At 40.3% G+C, this 19,159-nt stretch overlaps 1 protein-coding gene across 2 annotated transcripts in view; it reads left to right on the forward strand.

Annotated features, from left to right (window-relative positions):
- The first annotated feature begins 1,249 nt into the window (after nucleotides 1-1,249).
- The window catches only part of phf2 (PHD finger protein 2), a 39,027-nt gene continuing 21,117 nt past the window's right edge, over nucleotides 1,250-19,159 (forward strand). Inside the window, exons 1-9 of one of the 2 annotated variants that reach the window (XM_078249404.1) lie at nucleotides 1,250-1,654; nucleotides 12,815-12,900; nucleotides 13,024-13,138; nucleotides 13,498-13,658; nucleotides 15,963-16,104; nucleotides 16,209-16,395; nucleotides 17,133-17,295; nucleotides 18,355-18,442; nucleotides 18,853-18,959. In XM_078249404.1, coding sequence (XP_078105530.1) covers nucleotides 1,557-1,654; nucleotides 12,815-12,900; nucleotides 13,024-13,138; nucleotides 13,498-13,658; nucleotides 15,963-16,104; nucleotides 16,209-16,395; nucleotides 17,133-17,295; nucleotides 18,355-18,442; nucleotides 18,853-18,959 — 1,147 coding nt within the window. In that variant the 5' untranslated portion in view covers nucleotides 1,250-1,556. The remainder of the gene's footprint in view (nucleotides 1,655-12,814; nucleotides 12,901-13,023; nucleotides 13,139-13,497; nucleotides 13,659-15,962; nucleotides 16,105-16,208; nucleotides 16,396-17,132; nucleotides 17,296-18,354; nucleotides 18,443-18,852; nucleotides 18,960-19,159) is intronic. The other variant, XM_078249403.1, reaches the window with a different exon arrangement.

Raw genomic sequence — 19,159 nt, forward strand, 5'->3', positions numbered from 1 at the left:
CTTCCCTTAACATGGGCTGCAATGGGGGAAACTGGCACCACCAGTGTCAGTGTTTTTCAATACTTTCCACCACTTGGATTTCTTAGGACTTTTTATATGTTCTAGAGGAGACTTTTTATGAGACTAGATAAGTTGAAAAAGTTTCTGTTGCTGTTTTTGTGGGGTCATGGAGGATTCGTTTTGACTAATCAATAAGTTCATTGAAAAAATCTGTCAAATTGTCTCTTCAGTATTGTAATGCCTCTGCATGTGAATGAATGCAATCATGCATGAATATGAGATTTGACGGTCATTTTCCAGTCAGTATTCAGGGCCTAAGACCAAGATCGTTTAAATAAAGCCACCAACTGTAGGCAACTTAAGACAACACCTACATTATAACTTGTATTTGTTATTTAACTATATAAAACCAGCCTCAACATGTGTGTAATGTTAAAGGTGCTGTAGGTAGGATTGTGAAGATCCAGGACTTAGCCAAATATTTTAACATTGACAACTTCTCAGTCCCTCCCCCCTTTTTCGCTAAAGCCCAAAACGGTCTCCTAAGCCCCTCCCCCCACAAGGGAGAATAAATGGTGTACATGAGCAGTGATTGACACGCAGTTAGACCCCTCCCCGGCCTTGATTGATGGATCTGAACAGGGAGCTGTGGATTTTTGCAAATTGCACTACAGGCTGTAGGTGGGGCCAGAGGAGCCAGATTTTTTTTTTTTTAAATGACCTGCTTCATGTAGTTCAACTTGAACATATAGGGTCAGTTTCAACAATATTAATAATAAATAATAATTTATGTCTTACCTACTGCACCTTTAATATGATCCATGCTCCTATAACAAGACATACAACTTATATTTTACTGTCATTTGACAAAAATGACTATAATGTACTTATTTGTGTCTTAATCTAATAATATTAAATGCTTAATAATATATGTTATGATTTAAACTATCACATTTTTTAATTTTTTAAACGTTTTAAATTATTAAATATTAAAATGTACAACAAATAAATAATTGATCACAATTAATAGACGGCACTGAGGTGATGACAGAATGTGATTTTTTTTTATTTTTATAAAAACAATAATCATCCTGAGACTGCTAATAAATGTTTTTATGTTGCCTGTATATAGCTGCACTGGTGATTAATCCGAACATTCATTCATCTGATCTGAGCTCCGCTGATTTAAACCTGCCTGACGTAACGTTTAGCTACTCAATTTATTTATTTATTTATTTCGCAACGACATCGAGGCTACATTTTCTTCAGGCTGCATATGACCGCCTCGGTGCCGTGCAGTCACCAGGGGGCATGCACATAGTAGTAATACTAATAATACTAATAATAATGCATTTCAGGAAAGCCTGCTACGACGAGCCTCCATCGTTTCAAGCACACGGCCGTGGTGTGATGGAGATGTGCGTTTAGGTTCATGTGTCCGGCGGGTCTGCCCCTGGCTTTTTTTCTGGGGAAGATCATATTGGATCATATTGTTTGCAGGACGTTGTTCCTCCTGCAGCCCCCCCAGTCTATCCCGACGTAGTTGTGAATTGAACATGGCGACTGTACCAGTATATTGCATCTGCAGATTACCTTACGACGTGACCCAGTTTATGATCGAGTGTGATGCTTGCAAGGACTGGTTCCACGGCAGGTAAGGCTAGATTGTTCACCGGGGTGTTTTTGTGGCGGTTTGCATTTGTTTAAAACAAACAAAAATGGCGAGGTCTCGGTGCGTTTGACAGCTTTGTGGCTCTCAGTCGCCCGTCTACATCTGAAGAGAGGCCGCTTGGAGAAGAAGAAGAAGGCGGAGTTAAGCATAGCCGACCGGGGTTGTGACATTTTTTCGCGAATAACACAAAACAGATTCCCCTTATAAAAAGTTTTGGTGGTTTATAGAGTGATTTCGGCGCGGGCGTCGTCTATTAATTGCACGTATTGTGGGTATTTAACGTCCCCGCAGAGCCCCAAACTAAACCGTCCCCGTAGCGAGCGGAGGGCAGCGGGGGAAGCCTCGGTACACTCGCTGCTCATTTGTCTCACATCTCCCCTCTTCATAGCCGCTTCAGGCCGATATTTCACGTATATCGTCTGTAAATGTTGTTCTTAGAGCTTTCGGCGGGTGCTTTTACAGAGCACGGCCGAAAATCACGGACCCCAGTGTGAGTCTGAGCTCAGCCCCGCGCAGCCTTCCTGCCACTCGGGCAGCAGCTATGGCTGACAATAGCCCGTAATGTTACTGGAAGCCCTGAATGTTTAGCGGGGGAACGAATATACTTATGAATGTTGACTGACCAGGTTTGTCAGTACTTTGAGCTAAAGCTAATGGATATGTTGTTTTACTGCTTATTAAACGGGGACGTGTCGTCCGCCGCCGCCGCTCATCACTTTCCCCGCCGTACTTAAGCTGTAATGATCCCTGTTATTACCATCATGTTAGATTCCCTCCTGTTTTGTCTAGCTAGTTGTTGCTACACAAGTCTGTCCCTGCACTCGTCTTTGTTTTGCCATGTTTCCTGCTGTTCGGCTGCACTCTCCTTGTCTGTTTTAGATTATTTGTTAATCGTGTTTCGTTTGGTGAACAAACCCTTCAGAGCAATGGACAGTATTTACGCGCCTGAACGTTAACCCTTTAATGCTTCCCCTGGCTGCTTCTGGGCTGTATGCAGCTTTATCAAATTATGCGGTGGTGAATTGAATGCTGGGGATAAGCCATGACCTCCAGTCACACATCAGCATTATGAAAAAAGACCCCGTCTTATTAGATATTAATTTAGACCCTAAATGTCCCCATATCAGCTTAATGTAGCTTACTATATCATCATTCGTATAAAGGAGGGAATTCCATGTGTTCACATCTAAAAGGTTTAAAAATATATATATATATATTTTCTATCTATAAGGCAAAATAAAAATAGGTTATTTAACTCAAATAAAAAGTCAGTAATATTCCGTTTAAATGTAGTCACTAAAAAGGATGTTATGGTATTATTTGTCATAAGCATAATTGTGATAACACAGGAAGATCAGTAACATCTTTAAATGGATTGCAGTGAACTAATGATGGCACCCTGGGGGGGTCCCACATACAGTATGAGTAGAGCTGTTAATCTTCCTCTACAATACCATTAGAATTTCATTCTTTTTTCTTTTTTTTTCTTCTTTTTTTATATTTAATGTTCAAATTCAGCCTATTATTTGTATTTACTTACACTACTCAGGGGTATGCATTGTCATTGCCACTATTAGCTTGTAGTTGTTGTTATAGCCTAAAAGGGGCAACTAAATCATGGCGCATTGTATTTCTGGCACATTGCTTTGTTTACATTCATTTTCATCCACGAGCACACAGCGACAAACAGAGAACCTTGCAATTAGTGAAGTGGCTCTGTTGTAAAGGCTAACGGTCCTCGGTTAGCACAATGACAGCATGTTTAAAAGCACAGCTAAAATGTCATAAATTGAGTAACATTAGTGTTAGCCACCATGCTAACGACATTGATAACTATGCCAAATGGTGCTGTCACTACTATTTTAGTGGTTTATTAGCAAACTGTTTCTTTTGTCATGGTAATCAGAATACAGAAGTTAATATATGAAGTCGAAGCTGACTGTGTCACAGCTGAAGGGCAGCTAGAACAAGCTTATTCATGATTTTTGGTGTGTCAGGGCCTTAAGATCTTACAATGCCTTGTGTTGCACACTCCCGCTAACTTTATTGTTCATCAGACGTGACATGACAAAAGCAGCATCTTTTAACATAGGGTAGGCCAAGGCGAGAAGAGCAAGATTCTTTAACGTTAGCCAACAAATTTGAAAAAATACACTTTCGAATAGTAATTTCAGCATTCAATGATGATTTTTTTTTTTTTTTTTACTATTCGATTTATATTCAACTTCAAGAATTCATTCCAACAGCCCAAGTATGATTTGTCAAGCTATAGAAAATATCAAGTGGATAGTTTGTGTGGTGTGAAATTATGATTCTGCTTGTTGTAACAAGATATAATAACACACATAAGGTATGTTGTCGTGAACATGTAGTATTAATGCTAATTCATTACCAGAATTATGTAACAATCAAATATTTTGGGGAACATGCTTATTTGCTGGCATAGAATCAGATAAGAAGACTGTATCAGTTTTTCTTTGTGTCCAGTACTTCACAAAGACACACAGCTCAGCGCCATCAAAAGTGACAAACGACACTTTGCTACAACTTGTAAGCTTTATATCTCAGAGTCATATTAGTGTGGGCCTGTTGGAGTCGCAGCAGTGTTCAGCAGAGACCTTTTGAGATGCTGCTTGCAGTTGTTGTGGCCAGCTGTTGATCAGGAAATAGTTCTAACTGTCCTGAAAACCACATTGTCTTATTTTTACTGTACATTCTGTTACTGGTTGATCCCATGTTGAGTAAACAGTCCAACATGCACATAAAGTAAAGCTGCATTAGTCCATGTGTTTTTACATTGTATGAATGTGTATAACGTAAAAGGGGTCAAACCCCCACATGGATATTGTCCAACTCTGCAGCTCAATTGAGCTCCTTGTTTTATTCTGGGTTTGGTCTAACAGTTCGCATCAACCCTTTTTTTACTAAAGCAACACACAAGCTCTAAAGGACTCTATGCCGTTCGCAACGGGACTAGCTGGTGGGGAAGTCAAACATCTGGCAGCTAAAGAGCCAAGCAGCAGCTGAGGGAGAGTAAATACCATAGAGCCTGACCCATAAATCGGTTGACTGATACATTATTATTTGCCAGGATTAGCTCATAACAGATATGTTGGTATGGGCTCATAAATTGGCTAGTTACAAAAAAATGTCAATACAGAAATGCCAAAGTAATGTTTTGTGCTAATTTAAAAAGGTTGTCACTGTAACATAGTTACAAAGTTTAGTTACAGACACCCCCGTCTGTCACTAGCAATGATGACGCAGTTATTACTGACGATTCTCTCCGACCAATCAGTAGTCTGCAGGTTTTCACGTCACCTTTTGGTATCGCCTCAGCTCGCTTGGAACCTCGACGGAGGTGATACTAAAAAAAGTACCTGTTAGCTAGTACCAGGTACTTTTTATCATGATGATTAAACAAAAAAGGCGAATAGAGTCGAGGCGAGTCGAGCACGTACCATGTATGGAAAAACGCCATAACAGCATGACTCGGGAATAACACAAACGTGTTTCGTGCTTGTTTAGTGACGTAGAAATTATTGGCTACAGAAGAGAAGAAGTCCATTCTTGGAGCTGCTTTGACTGCCCCTAAACTCAATGAATAATCGTGGTAAATAATTTTGATCCCAACATTGATAAGAGTTGGGCTGATTTCCGTTTTCACTGGTCCGATTCGCTTTAAGAGTCTAAACCAATTTCATTTTATGCTAACCTTTTGAACCGGCATTTGTCACTATGTCACCTTCTGGCAAATTAAAAAGTAGCTGACATTAGCAACCTGTGCCGACTGCACTAAATCTAGTCTCTAACTTGTATTGCCAGCAGCGTTGGGCAGTAGCATTACTAGTTTAACTACTTCTCAATAGCATCGCTGTTTTGTGAAACAAATAGCTTTTCAGTAGCTTAAGTTAGCTCTTTTATTGATCAAGTAGTGCGGATGCGTCCAAACAAGCTAACGTAACGTTACATTTCCCCGAGCATTCTGAAACTCAATCACAGCGGAGCTTTCCGCAGCGATCTAAAATAAAAATCCTGAGTGGCACTGATGCCATGGCCAAACACAGACGTGTATCGGTACATGGATGTATAAAAAAATAGTTCAGATGTAGTAAACTAATATTGCCATGTTGATGTAGCTTATAGCTTGATTCATTCATTTGGGGGATAACGTTAGCTTCAGTGTAGTGAAGCTTTGTTTACTGTTGAATAACTTTTAACATTAGTTTAACTCACTAAACTTTCCAATAGCTTGCCCAACACTCGTGATAAGCAATATGACAATGTGATTAACATGATGGTTATATATAAATGAACAAACTAACGGAGCCACTAGCGTCTGACGGCAATTTACTGCCAAGCGGCGCTGTGAAGGAGATCACAGTTCAGTAGCGGTGTAAGAGGTGCCAGTTCACCTCCTGGGCACTGCCAAGGTGCCCCTTGAGCAAGGCACCAAACCCCCAACTGTTCGAGGCACCGGTCCAGCAGTCTTAGCCCCCTGATGCTGGGAACACACCACCAGCAAAGCGTAGATTTGTGACCAATCGCGCGCCTGGCTGTTCATACCAGCTGCGCATTTCTCTGCGCTGTGCTCTGTCACAAAGTGATCCTTCTCCTCTCCACTCTCCAAAACAGCTCTCTCTCTCTCTCTGAGTGTTTGGTTGGGTGTGTGTGTGCGTGTGCGCCAGTCTGTCCGTCCGTCTGTCTCTCTCTCCGTGTGCCAGATCGCCTGTCTCTCTCTAGACACAGCTGAGAAGTCAAGACAGCCAAAATCACCATAAACCTGGGTGTTGTATTTTGAAATTTCTTTTATTTTGTAAAGTATACGGCTGCATTGTGGACTTCCTGTATGTGATTACCTACCTGGCTTGACACTACCAGCACGGCCATTCCGCTCCTGACCGCAACTGGACAGGTTGGATAACATGGGCGCCATATAATAATAGCTCCACTTCGCGGCTATTCGTGGCACTTCCGCGTGCGATGTGTTCCTGGCGTCACTCTGACATCACTTCATCAGTGCATGTATAGGTCCTGTGCATTTCAGACCTGTATGTAATATGTGTAACTGTAAGAACAGAGTGGAAAAAATTTCCCCTTGCAGGATTAATAAAGGTGTCTTATTTTCTTCAACTGAAAATTACTAAAAGCATTAGACTAATGCATAGCTAACCAGGTAGCGGCTAGCTGAGCTGGCAATGCTGTATTGTACACAATGTACACTATGCGTTATTATCAAAGATCCTCTATACTAAAGATAGCACATTTAAAGCAGCGCCAATGGTATGAAACGGTTTATACTTCCTGTCTCCTAAATGGGCGTGGCCTCATTTGAAGGTGTAGTGAACTTCGTATGGATGGATGAAAAGTTATATTTGTATAATTTATTATAATTCTTTTGCTAACATTAGATATTTTACACAGCTAAAAGACATTTAGCATCACAGATTAGTTTTGTTAGGGCGTTCACGAACGTTAGCTGACGTTAGTTTATCTGTGTTGCCAGATCTCGCGAGAGTTTGTTCCTGAGACAGAAACAGGTCTCAAACAAAGTTGTTTTCTCCTGATGTGTCCACCTGAAAAATGCCATTTTAGTTTCAGAATGTTCTGGAGATATGTGGCTTGTGAATAATGGGTCCAACATTCACATTCACCCATTGGAATCAATACACTCAGGATCTTCCGCTAGTCTCCTAAAGAGACGTGGCAGTAGCAGAGCCCAGGTGACACAGATACAGGAAACTTCTCTGAGTTGCGGCGTCTCGGTTCTAAACCGTTTCTGTTTTTTTTTATTAATCTGCGTTATTTTTACAGCCCTAATAATAACACGTAAATTACAGACTCTGCTTCATTTCCCCCCTTGTTGTCATCATCTCTTACTATGGATCATATGAATTGTCTGTCCTATCACCCACTAACAAAGTCATAGGTGTTTTGGTTTCACCTGTGTGGATGGTAGCCAGCAGCATGTAACATTTCAGGTGTATTCTATTAGATTGGTTTTAGTGTTTTATGTTAGTCTATTACTTACATTCTGGTGTAGGTCATCAAAATCCACAGGCAAAATGATTTAATATAATTTCAAAATATAAGTGAAAATGAAATACAATTAATCTAAATATTATTGACTTATAATGATCCAATTAGACTTATTCAGTAGCCAATAATACAGGACAGAAATGTGTCACCCTTCTTTAGAATGCTGTCACAAAATGTAATTTTGGTTGTTTATAGCACAATAACATCTCATTAATAACTTGGGGAATATCTGTATGTGTGTGTGCATGTGTGTCTGTTGTGTTTGAAATATCCATAGACAGTATATAAGAATGGACCAACAGATCCCGTTGCTCTGGACGGAGACCAGTGAAGGCCTAATAGTTAAGGTACATGTCCATATAGGCGTTGTTTTCACGGATGGGATCCCAGCATTGCACACTAGTGGGCTCGCTGGATTCAACTTTATGCAAATGAGAAGCGGGCGAGTCAACGCACCGCTTCTCCAAAGTAGGGCTAGGCAATATATCGATATTATATCGATATCGTGATATGAGACTAGATATCGTCTTATCGTGGTATGACATAAATGTTGTCTTTTCCTGGTTTTAAAGGCTGCATTACAGTAAGGTGATGTACTTTTCTGAACTTACTAGACTGTCGTAACTGTTCTATTCTTTGCCTTTTCCCCACTTAGACATTATGTCCACATTACTGATGATTATTTATCATAAATCTAAAGTGTGAAGATATTTTGTTAAAGCACCAATTGTCAACCCTACAATATCGCCACAATATCGATATCGAGGTATTTGGTCAAGAATACGGCCTATTCCGTATTAGCATGTACTTCAAACGGGCACTGCACTAGTCTGGTTCAAATGCCACTTTGTTAGGTACACCTGTACAATCTACGGTAATAAAATTTAATGCAACAGCTCTGCCATAAATTTTACCTTGACAACGTTTTGGAATTCATCATAAAGTCAGCTTTGTGGCAGAACAGTTGTACAGATTGTACAGGGTTGCCTAATTAAGTGACCACTGGGTGTATGCACTGTATATGTAATTGTAAGTGCAAACACCGTTGATCTATTTACCCACACTGCAATGACATTGCTTGCCAACATTTGCTCACATATTTTCAGTTACATGAACAAAACAGTTAGTTTTAGTCAGTTAAAAGCTAATGTTAAAAGAGTCATGTTGTCATTCAGGTCTGATAATGCCTCTCTGAATGTATACACACTGGTCACACTGTTATGTGGAATTATATTTTTTATATAGATGTGAATTTAGGCTACATGCCCAGAGACAACAGATGGGAATTAGCATTGTGACATATCTGGTACAACTGTTTATTTACCAGACAAACTGAAACATTTTTTGTTTTTTATTATTTCTTTATGTAAAATAAGCAAATACAACAAACAGTAATTGTGAACTGAAATATGAAATTTAATGTGTATACATGTTATCATTTATTTACAAGTCAGTCAAAGAGAGAGGTATCTCTGCCCTTTCAGATGCTGCTCTCCTTCTCTCCTGACTGCTGCTCTGAATCTAGATTCAATTGCTGTTCCCTGGGGTCCTGGGTATTAACCAAGGGGGTAAGCTTCTCCTCGGACTGCGAACCTCCTATGGCGCCATTTTGATCCTACCAAGCCATCACCTCCCGTTAGCATTACATTGACTGCCATTCATTTTGGCGCCACTTTGACAGCGAATAACTTTACATCTGAAGCGTTTAAAGACTCTGTTTGTCCATTGTTTATTTCTAAAGAAACACGACAATGTATAAAAGGCTCCATTACCTTGTACCTCACGTTATGGCTCTGTAGCAGACGTTTTTGTAAAAATAGGCTAACAATTGTGTCATAACCACGCGACTTACTGTCGCATAGTAGAGGAATTACCGTATAGTACAGGAGAAGCTCGCAGGCAGTTTCGTCTCACATTAGCTGTTTAAGTGTAATTACTAATGTTAACTAGCATTTTAGTTAGCAATAATTACCCTGTGCCTATGTTATCTCCTTACATATACCTACGCTCTCCGTCTCTGCAATATTCGGAATGATTGAGATTTCTCTTGGCACAGCTACCAGAAGACTTGCAACTTTCAGACAGGTTGCTCACGGCACATTTACACCGTCTCTCTCAGTTGGAGGCTGCGCAGTAATGCTCAGCCATCACCGGAAAAGGGCTTCTAATGGCCTTCACTGGTCTCCGTCCAGAGCAACGGGATCTGTTGGTCCGTTATACATATGTCAATGGTGTTAACACTGGATTTTATACATTGCATTTTGCATCTGAATTTCAAAATCCGATGAAACAGATTTACTTCCATAGTAGCCTGAGCCTGTGATCAGCAGAAAAAGTCTCTGCCACAGCTTTACTGTCGTCAAGGTGACATGTTTGTATCGTTCTCACTGAAGTTTCAACTTCCTCCTAAAAACATGTCACGACCAAGTACGTGTCCTTTTTTTCTTATACTTAGCAAACAAATGAAAGTGACCACACCTCACTAAATTCTGATCTGTCAGTGAAAGTGTCTAAACGCCCAATTGTTTGTACATTCCATATTTAGTATGAATTTAGTTTTCCTCCAAGCCACCAGTGAACAGGCATTTCCTCCCCCCCCCAACACACACACACACACACACACACACACACACACACACAGTTGTATTTGCCTTCAGTGAAACTGAGTAGGTGGTGTAGTAAAGCTGTGGTGTTCACAGGGGAAAAATGAAGTATTGTGGGAAACTCCCAGTTGATTTTTTTCTCGGGAGCAGCGCTGGGAGGAATGTTCTTGTGACCATGATGACAGCAGCTGTTTGAAACGGAGCTGCACAAGTCAATCAACTGGGCTTTTTTTAAGTCTACAGTGTTGTCATTTTTTGCATCACTGCTGAAGCCTTTGTATGTTAATAGCTATAACTATATAACACAAATGTTGTGCGCACATTAAACGTACAATATGTCATTTTCTGCCGCTCTCAATCAAAACAATGGATGTAAACTTTTGATGACGTCGTGTAGTGCCATTATGGGAGTTGTAGTTTAACACAATTGCCGATTGGAATATATCTGTTCACGGATAGGTTTATCCATTACAGTTTTAGCCACGTTTAGTAATATTTATTCATGTTATTCTGATTAAAAAGCTGCAGTTTCCCCCACATAATTATGTTTTCTTGATTTGATTTGTATTGGTAGCTAAAGTTAGCTAGCTATCTAGTTGACCAGTTAGCGAGCTAGCAAGCTTACATTAGCCAGCAGCTAAAACCACAATATCACAATATATTTCACGTCAGTGTCACCTTCTGGATTTTTAGACTTAGCTACTTCGTGGCTGGAGTATTTCCAGGGCCGACTCAACGCCTGGGGCCATATGGTCCGTTTCATATGGTCTGTTTCCCCGACGGAACATAAAACTTTCTGTTACTGCCTTTAGCATCGTTATCACCCAGCGCTGGAGTTTGTGCTGGCTGGGTTCGGATTGCTGTAAGTTAATAATAGTGGCTGGCTGCTGGCTAACTGTGGATGTGTTGTCTCCCCGGGGCTGTTGTCCGCTTTCATCCCGACTGAAGTCCCTTAGCGGCGGGGAGTGAGGTAGAAAAAACAGGGTGGCTAAATTAGCATTAGATTTGTCTTCTATCTATACAGCTAACGTTCCCGCTAACGTTAGCTGGCGGACGTAATCGTGGGTTAGCCCAGTGCTGTTTAACGGTAACTTTACCTTGATCAAAACAATTATACTTAAAATAACTTAGCATGAGCTAACGCTAATGTTACTTGTCAACATAGCACGTTAAGCTGAATCAATCGATATTGAAATGTACCAATAAATAAGATATCTGCTGTATTACTGTGTTGTAAGTGGCATGTAAGCAATGACTAAATTATGCTGTGTGGCAGAAAGCAAGTATTATGGTTACTGAGTAGTATTTTTTCTGTGATGTATGATTTACGATTACTGTCGAATGTATCATCTGGGTGCCCGTGTTTTGACGGAAGTTACAGTAACTAGAGGGGTCAAAGGTTATATGACTAAATTAAACGTCCCGTGTCATTAAAATAAAATAACAGATTTCTCTGGGTCTGAACGTTGGAAACATTTGGGATAGTGTAGGTACACAACTCAACAAAATATATAACATAGGTATAGTTGTTTTTAGACATTTGAATGCAGAAATGTTACATATTGTACCTTTAATAGGGCCTCTAGCCTTAGTTTATATTAATTTTGCACTTTTCATTTTAACATGACTTCCATTGATGATTACATTCGAGTCAGAAAAGCTTTTTGAGAAATACATAGTTTTTTTATGTTTCTGATGTAAACTGTGGAATGTAAAAATAATTATTCCATGAAGGGCACAAATTCAGCAAACACTTCCTTTCACAGCAGCTGTAAACCACAGTGCTGAAATCTAGAATGCGTATACGGTGAAGAGGGGTGTCTGTCTGGTGTCCCCCACTGTCCTGTCCCTTTATCCAGCATTGTCCTGTACATAAAGGCCTGCTACTCTGGACCAGGACTAATTTTAAAGCCTAAGGACTATTGGTGTGTGTCCTTTCATGCTCCATATTCCAAATTACAAAGACTTGTGTTTTCTGTTCATGTCACTCCACTACAAATTTCAGTTTGTATTGACATTTTGTATTTATTTTTAGAAAGGACTTTGTGGTAATTTCAGGTCAGACTTTTTAGATACATTCGCACTTATTACAGCGTATTGCAGCTGAAACAATTAGTCGATTAATCAATTTGTCAAGCGACAGAAAAATAACAAACAGCTATTTTTATTGTATTTTTTCAAGAAACAACTCGTGTTCAACAACATGCTGTTTTTCTGTGTACCACTGTAAACTGAATGTCTGTTGATCATGGGCTTTAGGGAGCGGAATAGGCGTGCTTAACTGTTTTACAAAATAATGAATCAAGAAAAGAATTGCCAGATGAATTGGTTGAAAATAATTGTTAGTTGCAGCCCTGCTGTCAATGCAGGGATACATTTGTAACTTTTTGACAATAATAAAAGCATATCACAGTGTGACTGTTACACTGCAGGGACACCTAACAATGGGTCCATTAAGGTCATATTCCTAAAGATTAGAAAGTGTTTCTTGTTGTTTCAGCTGTGTTGGGGTGGATGAAGATGATGCTCCAGACATTGACGTGTATCACTGTCCAAACTGCGAGAAGAACCACGGCAAATCCACATGTAAGTGTCAAGTTGTGACTGTTGCTGACTGAGTTGTTGTTCACTTCACAGTTTTTATGTCTGAATATGAAATGATGCGATCGTGTCATTACTGGCTCTAAATGTGTTTGTTCTGTTTTTCAGTGAAAAAGAAAAAAAACTGGAGCAAACATGACACGGGGCAAAGCACAGATATCAAAGCTGTTCAGAATGGCAGTCAGGTTTTCATAAAGGAGCTCCGCAGTAGGACCTTTCCAAGGTAAAGGCCACTGGAATAGCCGCAACACTCTTCAGTTATAATGAAATGATTGATTAAGCCTCTTGAGATCTCATTAGGGACTCTTAATTATTGTCCTCGTGTCAATATTATTCCTCACTGTATTCATAATCCCACTAGGGGGCACTGTCTAATAACCTTTCAAGATCTGACTTCAAATTGTTTTACATGTTGCCAGAGCAATCCCATCTCATTTCTGAACACACTGCTCATTCATTCACTCACTCTGTGTGTGTGTGTGTGTGTGTGTGTGTGGTGTGTGTGTGTGTGTGTGTGTGTGTGTGTGTGTGTGTGTGGTGTGTGTGTGTGTGTGTGTGTGTGTGTGTGTGTGTGTGTTGCAGTGCTGATGATGTGCTGGTGAAGCTGAGCGGCAGTCAGCTGACCCTGGATTACCTGGAGGAGGGCGGCTTCAACGATCCGATCCTGGTTCAGAAGAAGGACGGCCTGGGCATGTCCATGCCTGCTCCCACCTTCTACATCAGCGATGTGGAGAACTATGTTGGTGAGGACCTCAGAATGAAGGCAAAATTAATGAATGAGCAATGACTATGTCTACTACTGCTGTTACTGCACTGATTATTTGTCTTACAACTACTACTACTATAACAACTACTACTGCTGTAAGGTGCTGTTGATTTTTTCACATAGAACTGGTCTGGTTAAAGTTAGCTTGACTGATGTTATGCAGAGGTCCGCTGTAAGAAGCGCTAAAGTTAAGCTTATGTCAGCTATCGTCGCTAAGGCTAGGCTCTATGTGAAAAACAACAGCAGTGAGAGTCCAGGTGTACTCATGAAAGCCGTTGCCATAGATACGCAGTGCGAGACAAGCAGCCATTTGTCTCGCACTGCCAGCTCTACCTCCACAGCGCCGTGGAGTAAGGTCTGGCTACACCACAGATGCATTCTGGGATAGGAGAAAATAAAACTCTCTGGGTTGGTTTGCATTTCTTTAAACCATCCCAATGGTCTTGGGCGGTGCTAAGCTCCGGACGCAACGACGGTGGCTCTGCCAAATAGTCTCAGGAAGGACCTTGTTTTGGGGGAACATTTGCACCCCGCTTTAGCTTACTAGCTCGAAGTTTGTTGTTGTCTCCCGAAGCGAACAGAGTTTGAGAACGGCAACACACAGAGAGAGGAAGGAGAGGGACGCGTCGGATGTCAGGCTTTATCCTGGAAATGTACTTCCGTTGATCCCGACTAAGCAGCCGTGCACAGAGAGGAGGTGGCTGCTGGGCTCAAACATAGAGAGTCTCAAACACAAGGGACAAGGAGGGCTGAGCGAATCAATGTGCACAGCTCTACAATGAAATAAGAATCTACTCATTTAAAATATTTTTAAAAAATCAATATGTGGCGGTCAACGTTGATATTGTGGCGGGTCGCCACAAATAAATCAATGTATGGCACACTGCTTACTACTACTGCTGCTGCCAGTGCAACTATTGCCTCTGTTGCTGCAGTAATCAGCACTAATGTTTCTGCTCATGCTTCCACTGTACTAGTACTAATACTGTAGTGCTGCTTACACCTATACCATCACTGCTGCTGCCCTGGAACTGTTCCTGTTACTATTACAGGAATTAGTGGTATGACTAAAACTATCACTTTACCTCTATGAATCATTATGCCACGATTAACAATACTACTGGCTGTTTGCTACTATTACAGCTGTAATTACTTGCACAGCAACGTCTACTATAATCCAACTACCACACTACCACTACAACTGAGATTACTGCTACTAGTGTACTAGTGCTACAGCTGGTGTAGCTACTGTAGTATAGTCTGGACCCGGATGTCCCTCCCCTTCTCTCTCTCTGTGTGTTGCCAGTGTTCTCTTCAGAAAACAACGACAAACTTCGAGCTATTGTAAAGATTTACAAAGAATATGTTTAGGGCATTTCCTCTCTAACTGGGACGTTTTGGGACCGATTGGTGGGATTGCTGTGGACAAAGTACACATGGAGATACACTGGTGAGAGCCAATGAGGTTTAACCATGTATCCAGCTAATTTAAATAGCTCACATTACTGTATTGTGTCATCAGTTAACTTCATTTAATATTGTATGTGGTGTTTTCTTTTGCGGGGTGCAAATGTTCCACCAAAACAAGTTCCTTCCCGAGACTATTTAGCGCCGCCCAAGACGATTGTGATTGGTTTAAAGAAATGCAAACAACCCGGAGAGTTTTTTTCTTCTTCTCCTATCCCAGAGTGCATCTGTGGTGTAGTCAGACCTTACTTCAAAGCGCTCTGGAGATAGAGGTGGCAATGCGAGACTGTAACTGTAGTATGACTTTACTACTACTGTCACTTTCTGTACTCACAGTAGTAAGTGTAATAACACAATACATTCTACTAATTTACTTACTATTGCTATTCCCAGCACAACTATTACTTTTAAAGCTTCTTTACTTCGCTTACTATAAATATCCATAGGAACATCTTCAGGTACACAGCAGTGCTTTCAAAATAAGAGCATGAGCAATAGAAGAGGGAGGAACAAATAAAGACGTATTTGCACATCCTGAGAGTTTTAATTCATTAATACTGTATCTAATATTTGTGATTGCACTTCATTACATCCTCCCCTTAAAAGAAACACAAGATAAAACATGTACTATACAATTTCTTTTCAGTAGGGGGCACAACTGTTCTTTCTTCCCCTGTGCACCGGTGCTGCAAATCAACAGCATACTGTTTCCCAGTTTACTGTTGAAAGAAAACCTTTAGCTTGCAGGCGTTTAGTTTTTCAGCAGCTTGTTTGATCGTGTTCTCTGTGTCCTCTGTTATTCTCTCTCTCTCAGGTCCTGATGTCGGCGTGGACGTCGTCGACGTCACCAAACAGACTGACAGCAAGATGAAGCTCAAAGAGTTTGTGGATTACTACTACAGCACAAACAGAAAGAAAGTGTTAAATGTCATCAACCTGGAGTTCTCTGACGCAAGGTGCGCACTCGATCTGATGCCGATGTTTGACATGAAGCCAGAGTCAAGATGGCCATGTGGAAAACTCCTGGTACTCATTGTGTTTGTGTGTTTTCCTGGGACAGGATGAACAATATCGTGGAGAGTCCACAGATTGTGCGACGGTTGTCTTGGGTAGAGAACTACTGGCCTGACGACGCTCTGCTCGGGAAGCCCAAAGTCACCAAATACTGTCTCATCTGTGTCAAAGACAGCTACACAGACTTCCACATTGAGTGTGGTGGCGCCTCCGTCTGGTACCACGTCCTAAAGGTCTGTCACCCTTATGGTTAGACCAGTATGTTGAATCAGAACTAGGGCTGGGCGATACGGAGAAAATCAAATATCACGATATTTTTTCACCAAATACCTCGATATCGATACCGCAACGATATTGTAGGGTTGACAATTGGTGCTTTCACAAAATATTTACACAATGAGATTTTAGATATATAAAATATGAAATAATCATCTGTAATGTGGATATAATGACTAAGTGGGTAAAGGTAAATAATAGAACAGTTACAACAGTCTGGTAAGTTCAGAAAATGACATCACTTTACTGTAATGCAGCCTTTAAAACCAGGAGAAGCCAACACTTATGCCATATCACGATATTACGATATCCAAAATCTAAGACGATATCTAGTCTCATATCACGATATCGATATAATATTGATATATTGCCCAGCTCTAATCAGAACTGGCCTCGGAACAAAAATAGATATCAGTCAGCCTATATATATATTAGGGCTGGGCAATATATCGTGTTAGATTTTGGATATCGTAATATCGTAAATGGCTTAAAATCTCATTTTGAAGATATTTTGTTAAAGCGCCAATTGTCAACCCTATAATATCGCCACAATATCGACATTGAGGTATAAGGACAAGACTATCGCGATATCTGATTTTCTCCATATCGCCCAGCCCTAATATAAATATATATATAAATAGGGCTCTGAGTGTACAATCCATGAAACCTAATCTGACTGTGTTTGTGTCTACAGGGCGAAAAGATCTTCTTCCTCATCAAGCCCACGTCTGCCAACCTGTCTCTGTACGAGCGCTGGAGATCATCGTCCAATCACAGCGAAATGTTCTTTGCCGACCAGGTGGACAAGTGTTACAAATGTACTCTGAAGCAAGGCCAGACTCTGTTCATCCCATCAGGTCAGAGCTGAATCAAACTACAATAATGTAACGACACAGTATCACAGCTGACCCGTAGCTGTGTGCGTTTCAAAACAATGATTTTTCAATTGTGGTGGAGTCCAAGCATATTGTAGTCACACAGTAGTTTGGAATATGATCTGATATAATGCCTCTACTGAAAAGATGACCGGATTTCTCAATGTTTGTGAATTGATTAATCGTTGAAGTCATTTATTTTTTTATTTTTTTTTAAAGCAAAAATGCTCAACATATTTCCAGCTTCTTTTCACTTTTTTATACCACTTTAAACGTGTTATTATTTAAAGATGCCACTGCGGACATTTGTTCACTATTATGACCTTTCAGAGACAAATCAATTCATTGATTTTCCAACTTTGAATCTGCTCACTTCAAGAGAAATTAGAGGGATTCAAATACTTTAATACTTTACAAAAACAAAGGTTTTTTTTCTTCATTTTTTTTCTGTTCCCATTAATTCATTCAAATGAATGAAATAATAATACAAGGATTAAAATAGAAATAACATGTATGGTTTAAATGGTTTTTCCTTTGGGATTTTGTTGAAGGGGATATTGATGCCATTCTCTATCACATTAATGATCTACTGCACGTTGTGTAAAATCAATTGAGATATTTGATTTTGTATTCATGGATATCAAATAACAAGACAAGTGATGTTGGTTTTGTGGTCAAATCAAAGCATGGCACGACGTTGATGTGAAAAAATCCTATTTCAGCATTCACGGTATGAGTGGAATAACTGATGACAGACACAAGCCCCTCCTGTACACCATGATCATGTTGGTCCTATGTGGTGATAAATCAATTAATCGATCGACAAATTCAATCGGTAAAAGCTTCCGAAATCTCACACAATGGTAATAATATGAAGTGTAAAAAATAAATAAAAATAAAAGGTAAATAGAATATTGAGGTGGGTAAGGGAAAGTAATACCAAGTAATAATAATGATTTTTTTTTTGTTTCTTTCATTAAAAAAAAATATTGAGTAATGAATATTTTCAGTATCCTGGTTGAAATGTGATGGTCTCCTCAGGTTGGATCAATGCAATACTGACTCCGGTCGACTGCCTGGCCTTCTCTGGACACTTCGTCCACAACCTCAGTGTGGAGATGCAGATGAGGTCTGGACACGCACACGCACACGCACGCGCACGCACACACACACACACACACACACACACACACACACACACACACACACACACATCGTTTATGCTCTATGTCCTCGTGTTTTTTTTTTTTTTTTTTTGTGTCATTTTTTATAATTCTAATTGCTGTGATCCACCATTCCTCCTGCAGACAGCCGTGTCCTAATTTTGGGACTTTAGTGGGACTTGAATACATTGCGTATTTGGCCTTGGCTGATCTTACTCAGTAGTTTCCACTATGTCCTCATTTAAAAAAAAAACCAAAAAAAAAAAAACGTTTAGCTCCAAATTCCTCCAATCTGTTTATGAAATGTGTGAGTGGCAGAGTTTGTGGGTAATGCATGGCGGTGTTTAGCTGAAACATCCTGGTTTCCTCTCGACAGAGCGTATGAAATCGAGAAGCGGCTAAAGGTCAAAACTCTCAACCCCTTCCCCAACTTTGAGACGGCGTGCTGGTACGTGGGACGACATCTCCTCGAGCGATTCAAAGGTACACTCTCATATTTGATGTATTTCAAGATTTAATATGCGTTTCTTTTCTTCTTTTTTTTCTTTTTTTTTATGTAAACTTACATCCTCATTTCACTTAGAATTTCTCCAGAAGAATGCGTGAGAGCAGAGAAAACACAAACAGTGTCAGAATCCGAGTCCGGCTGCATGTCTGCTGCACAGATGAGGAGCTGGATGCTC

The sequence above is a fragment of the Sander vitreus genome, chromosome 4, assembly GCF_031162955.1.
Source record: "Sander vitreus isolate 19-12246 chromosome 4, sanVit1, whole genome shotgun sequence".
NCBI lineage: Eukaryota > Metazoa > Chordata > Actinopteri > Perciformes > Percidae > Sander > Sander vitreus.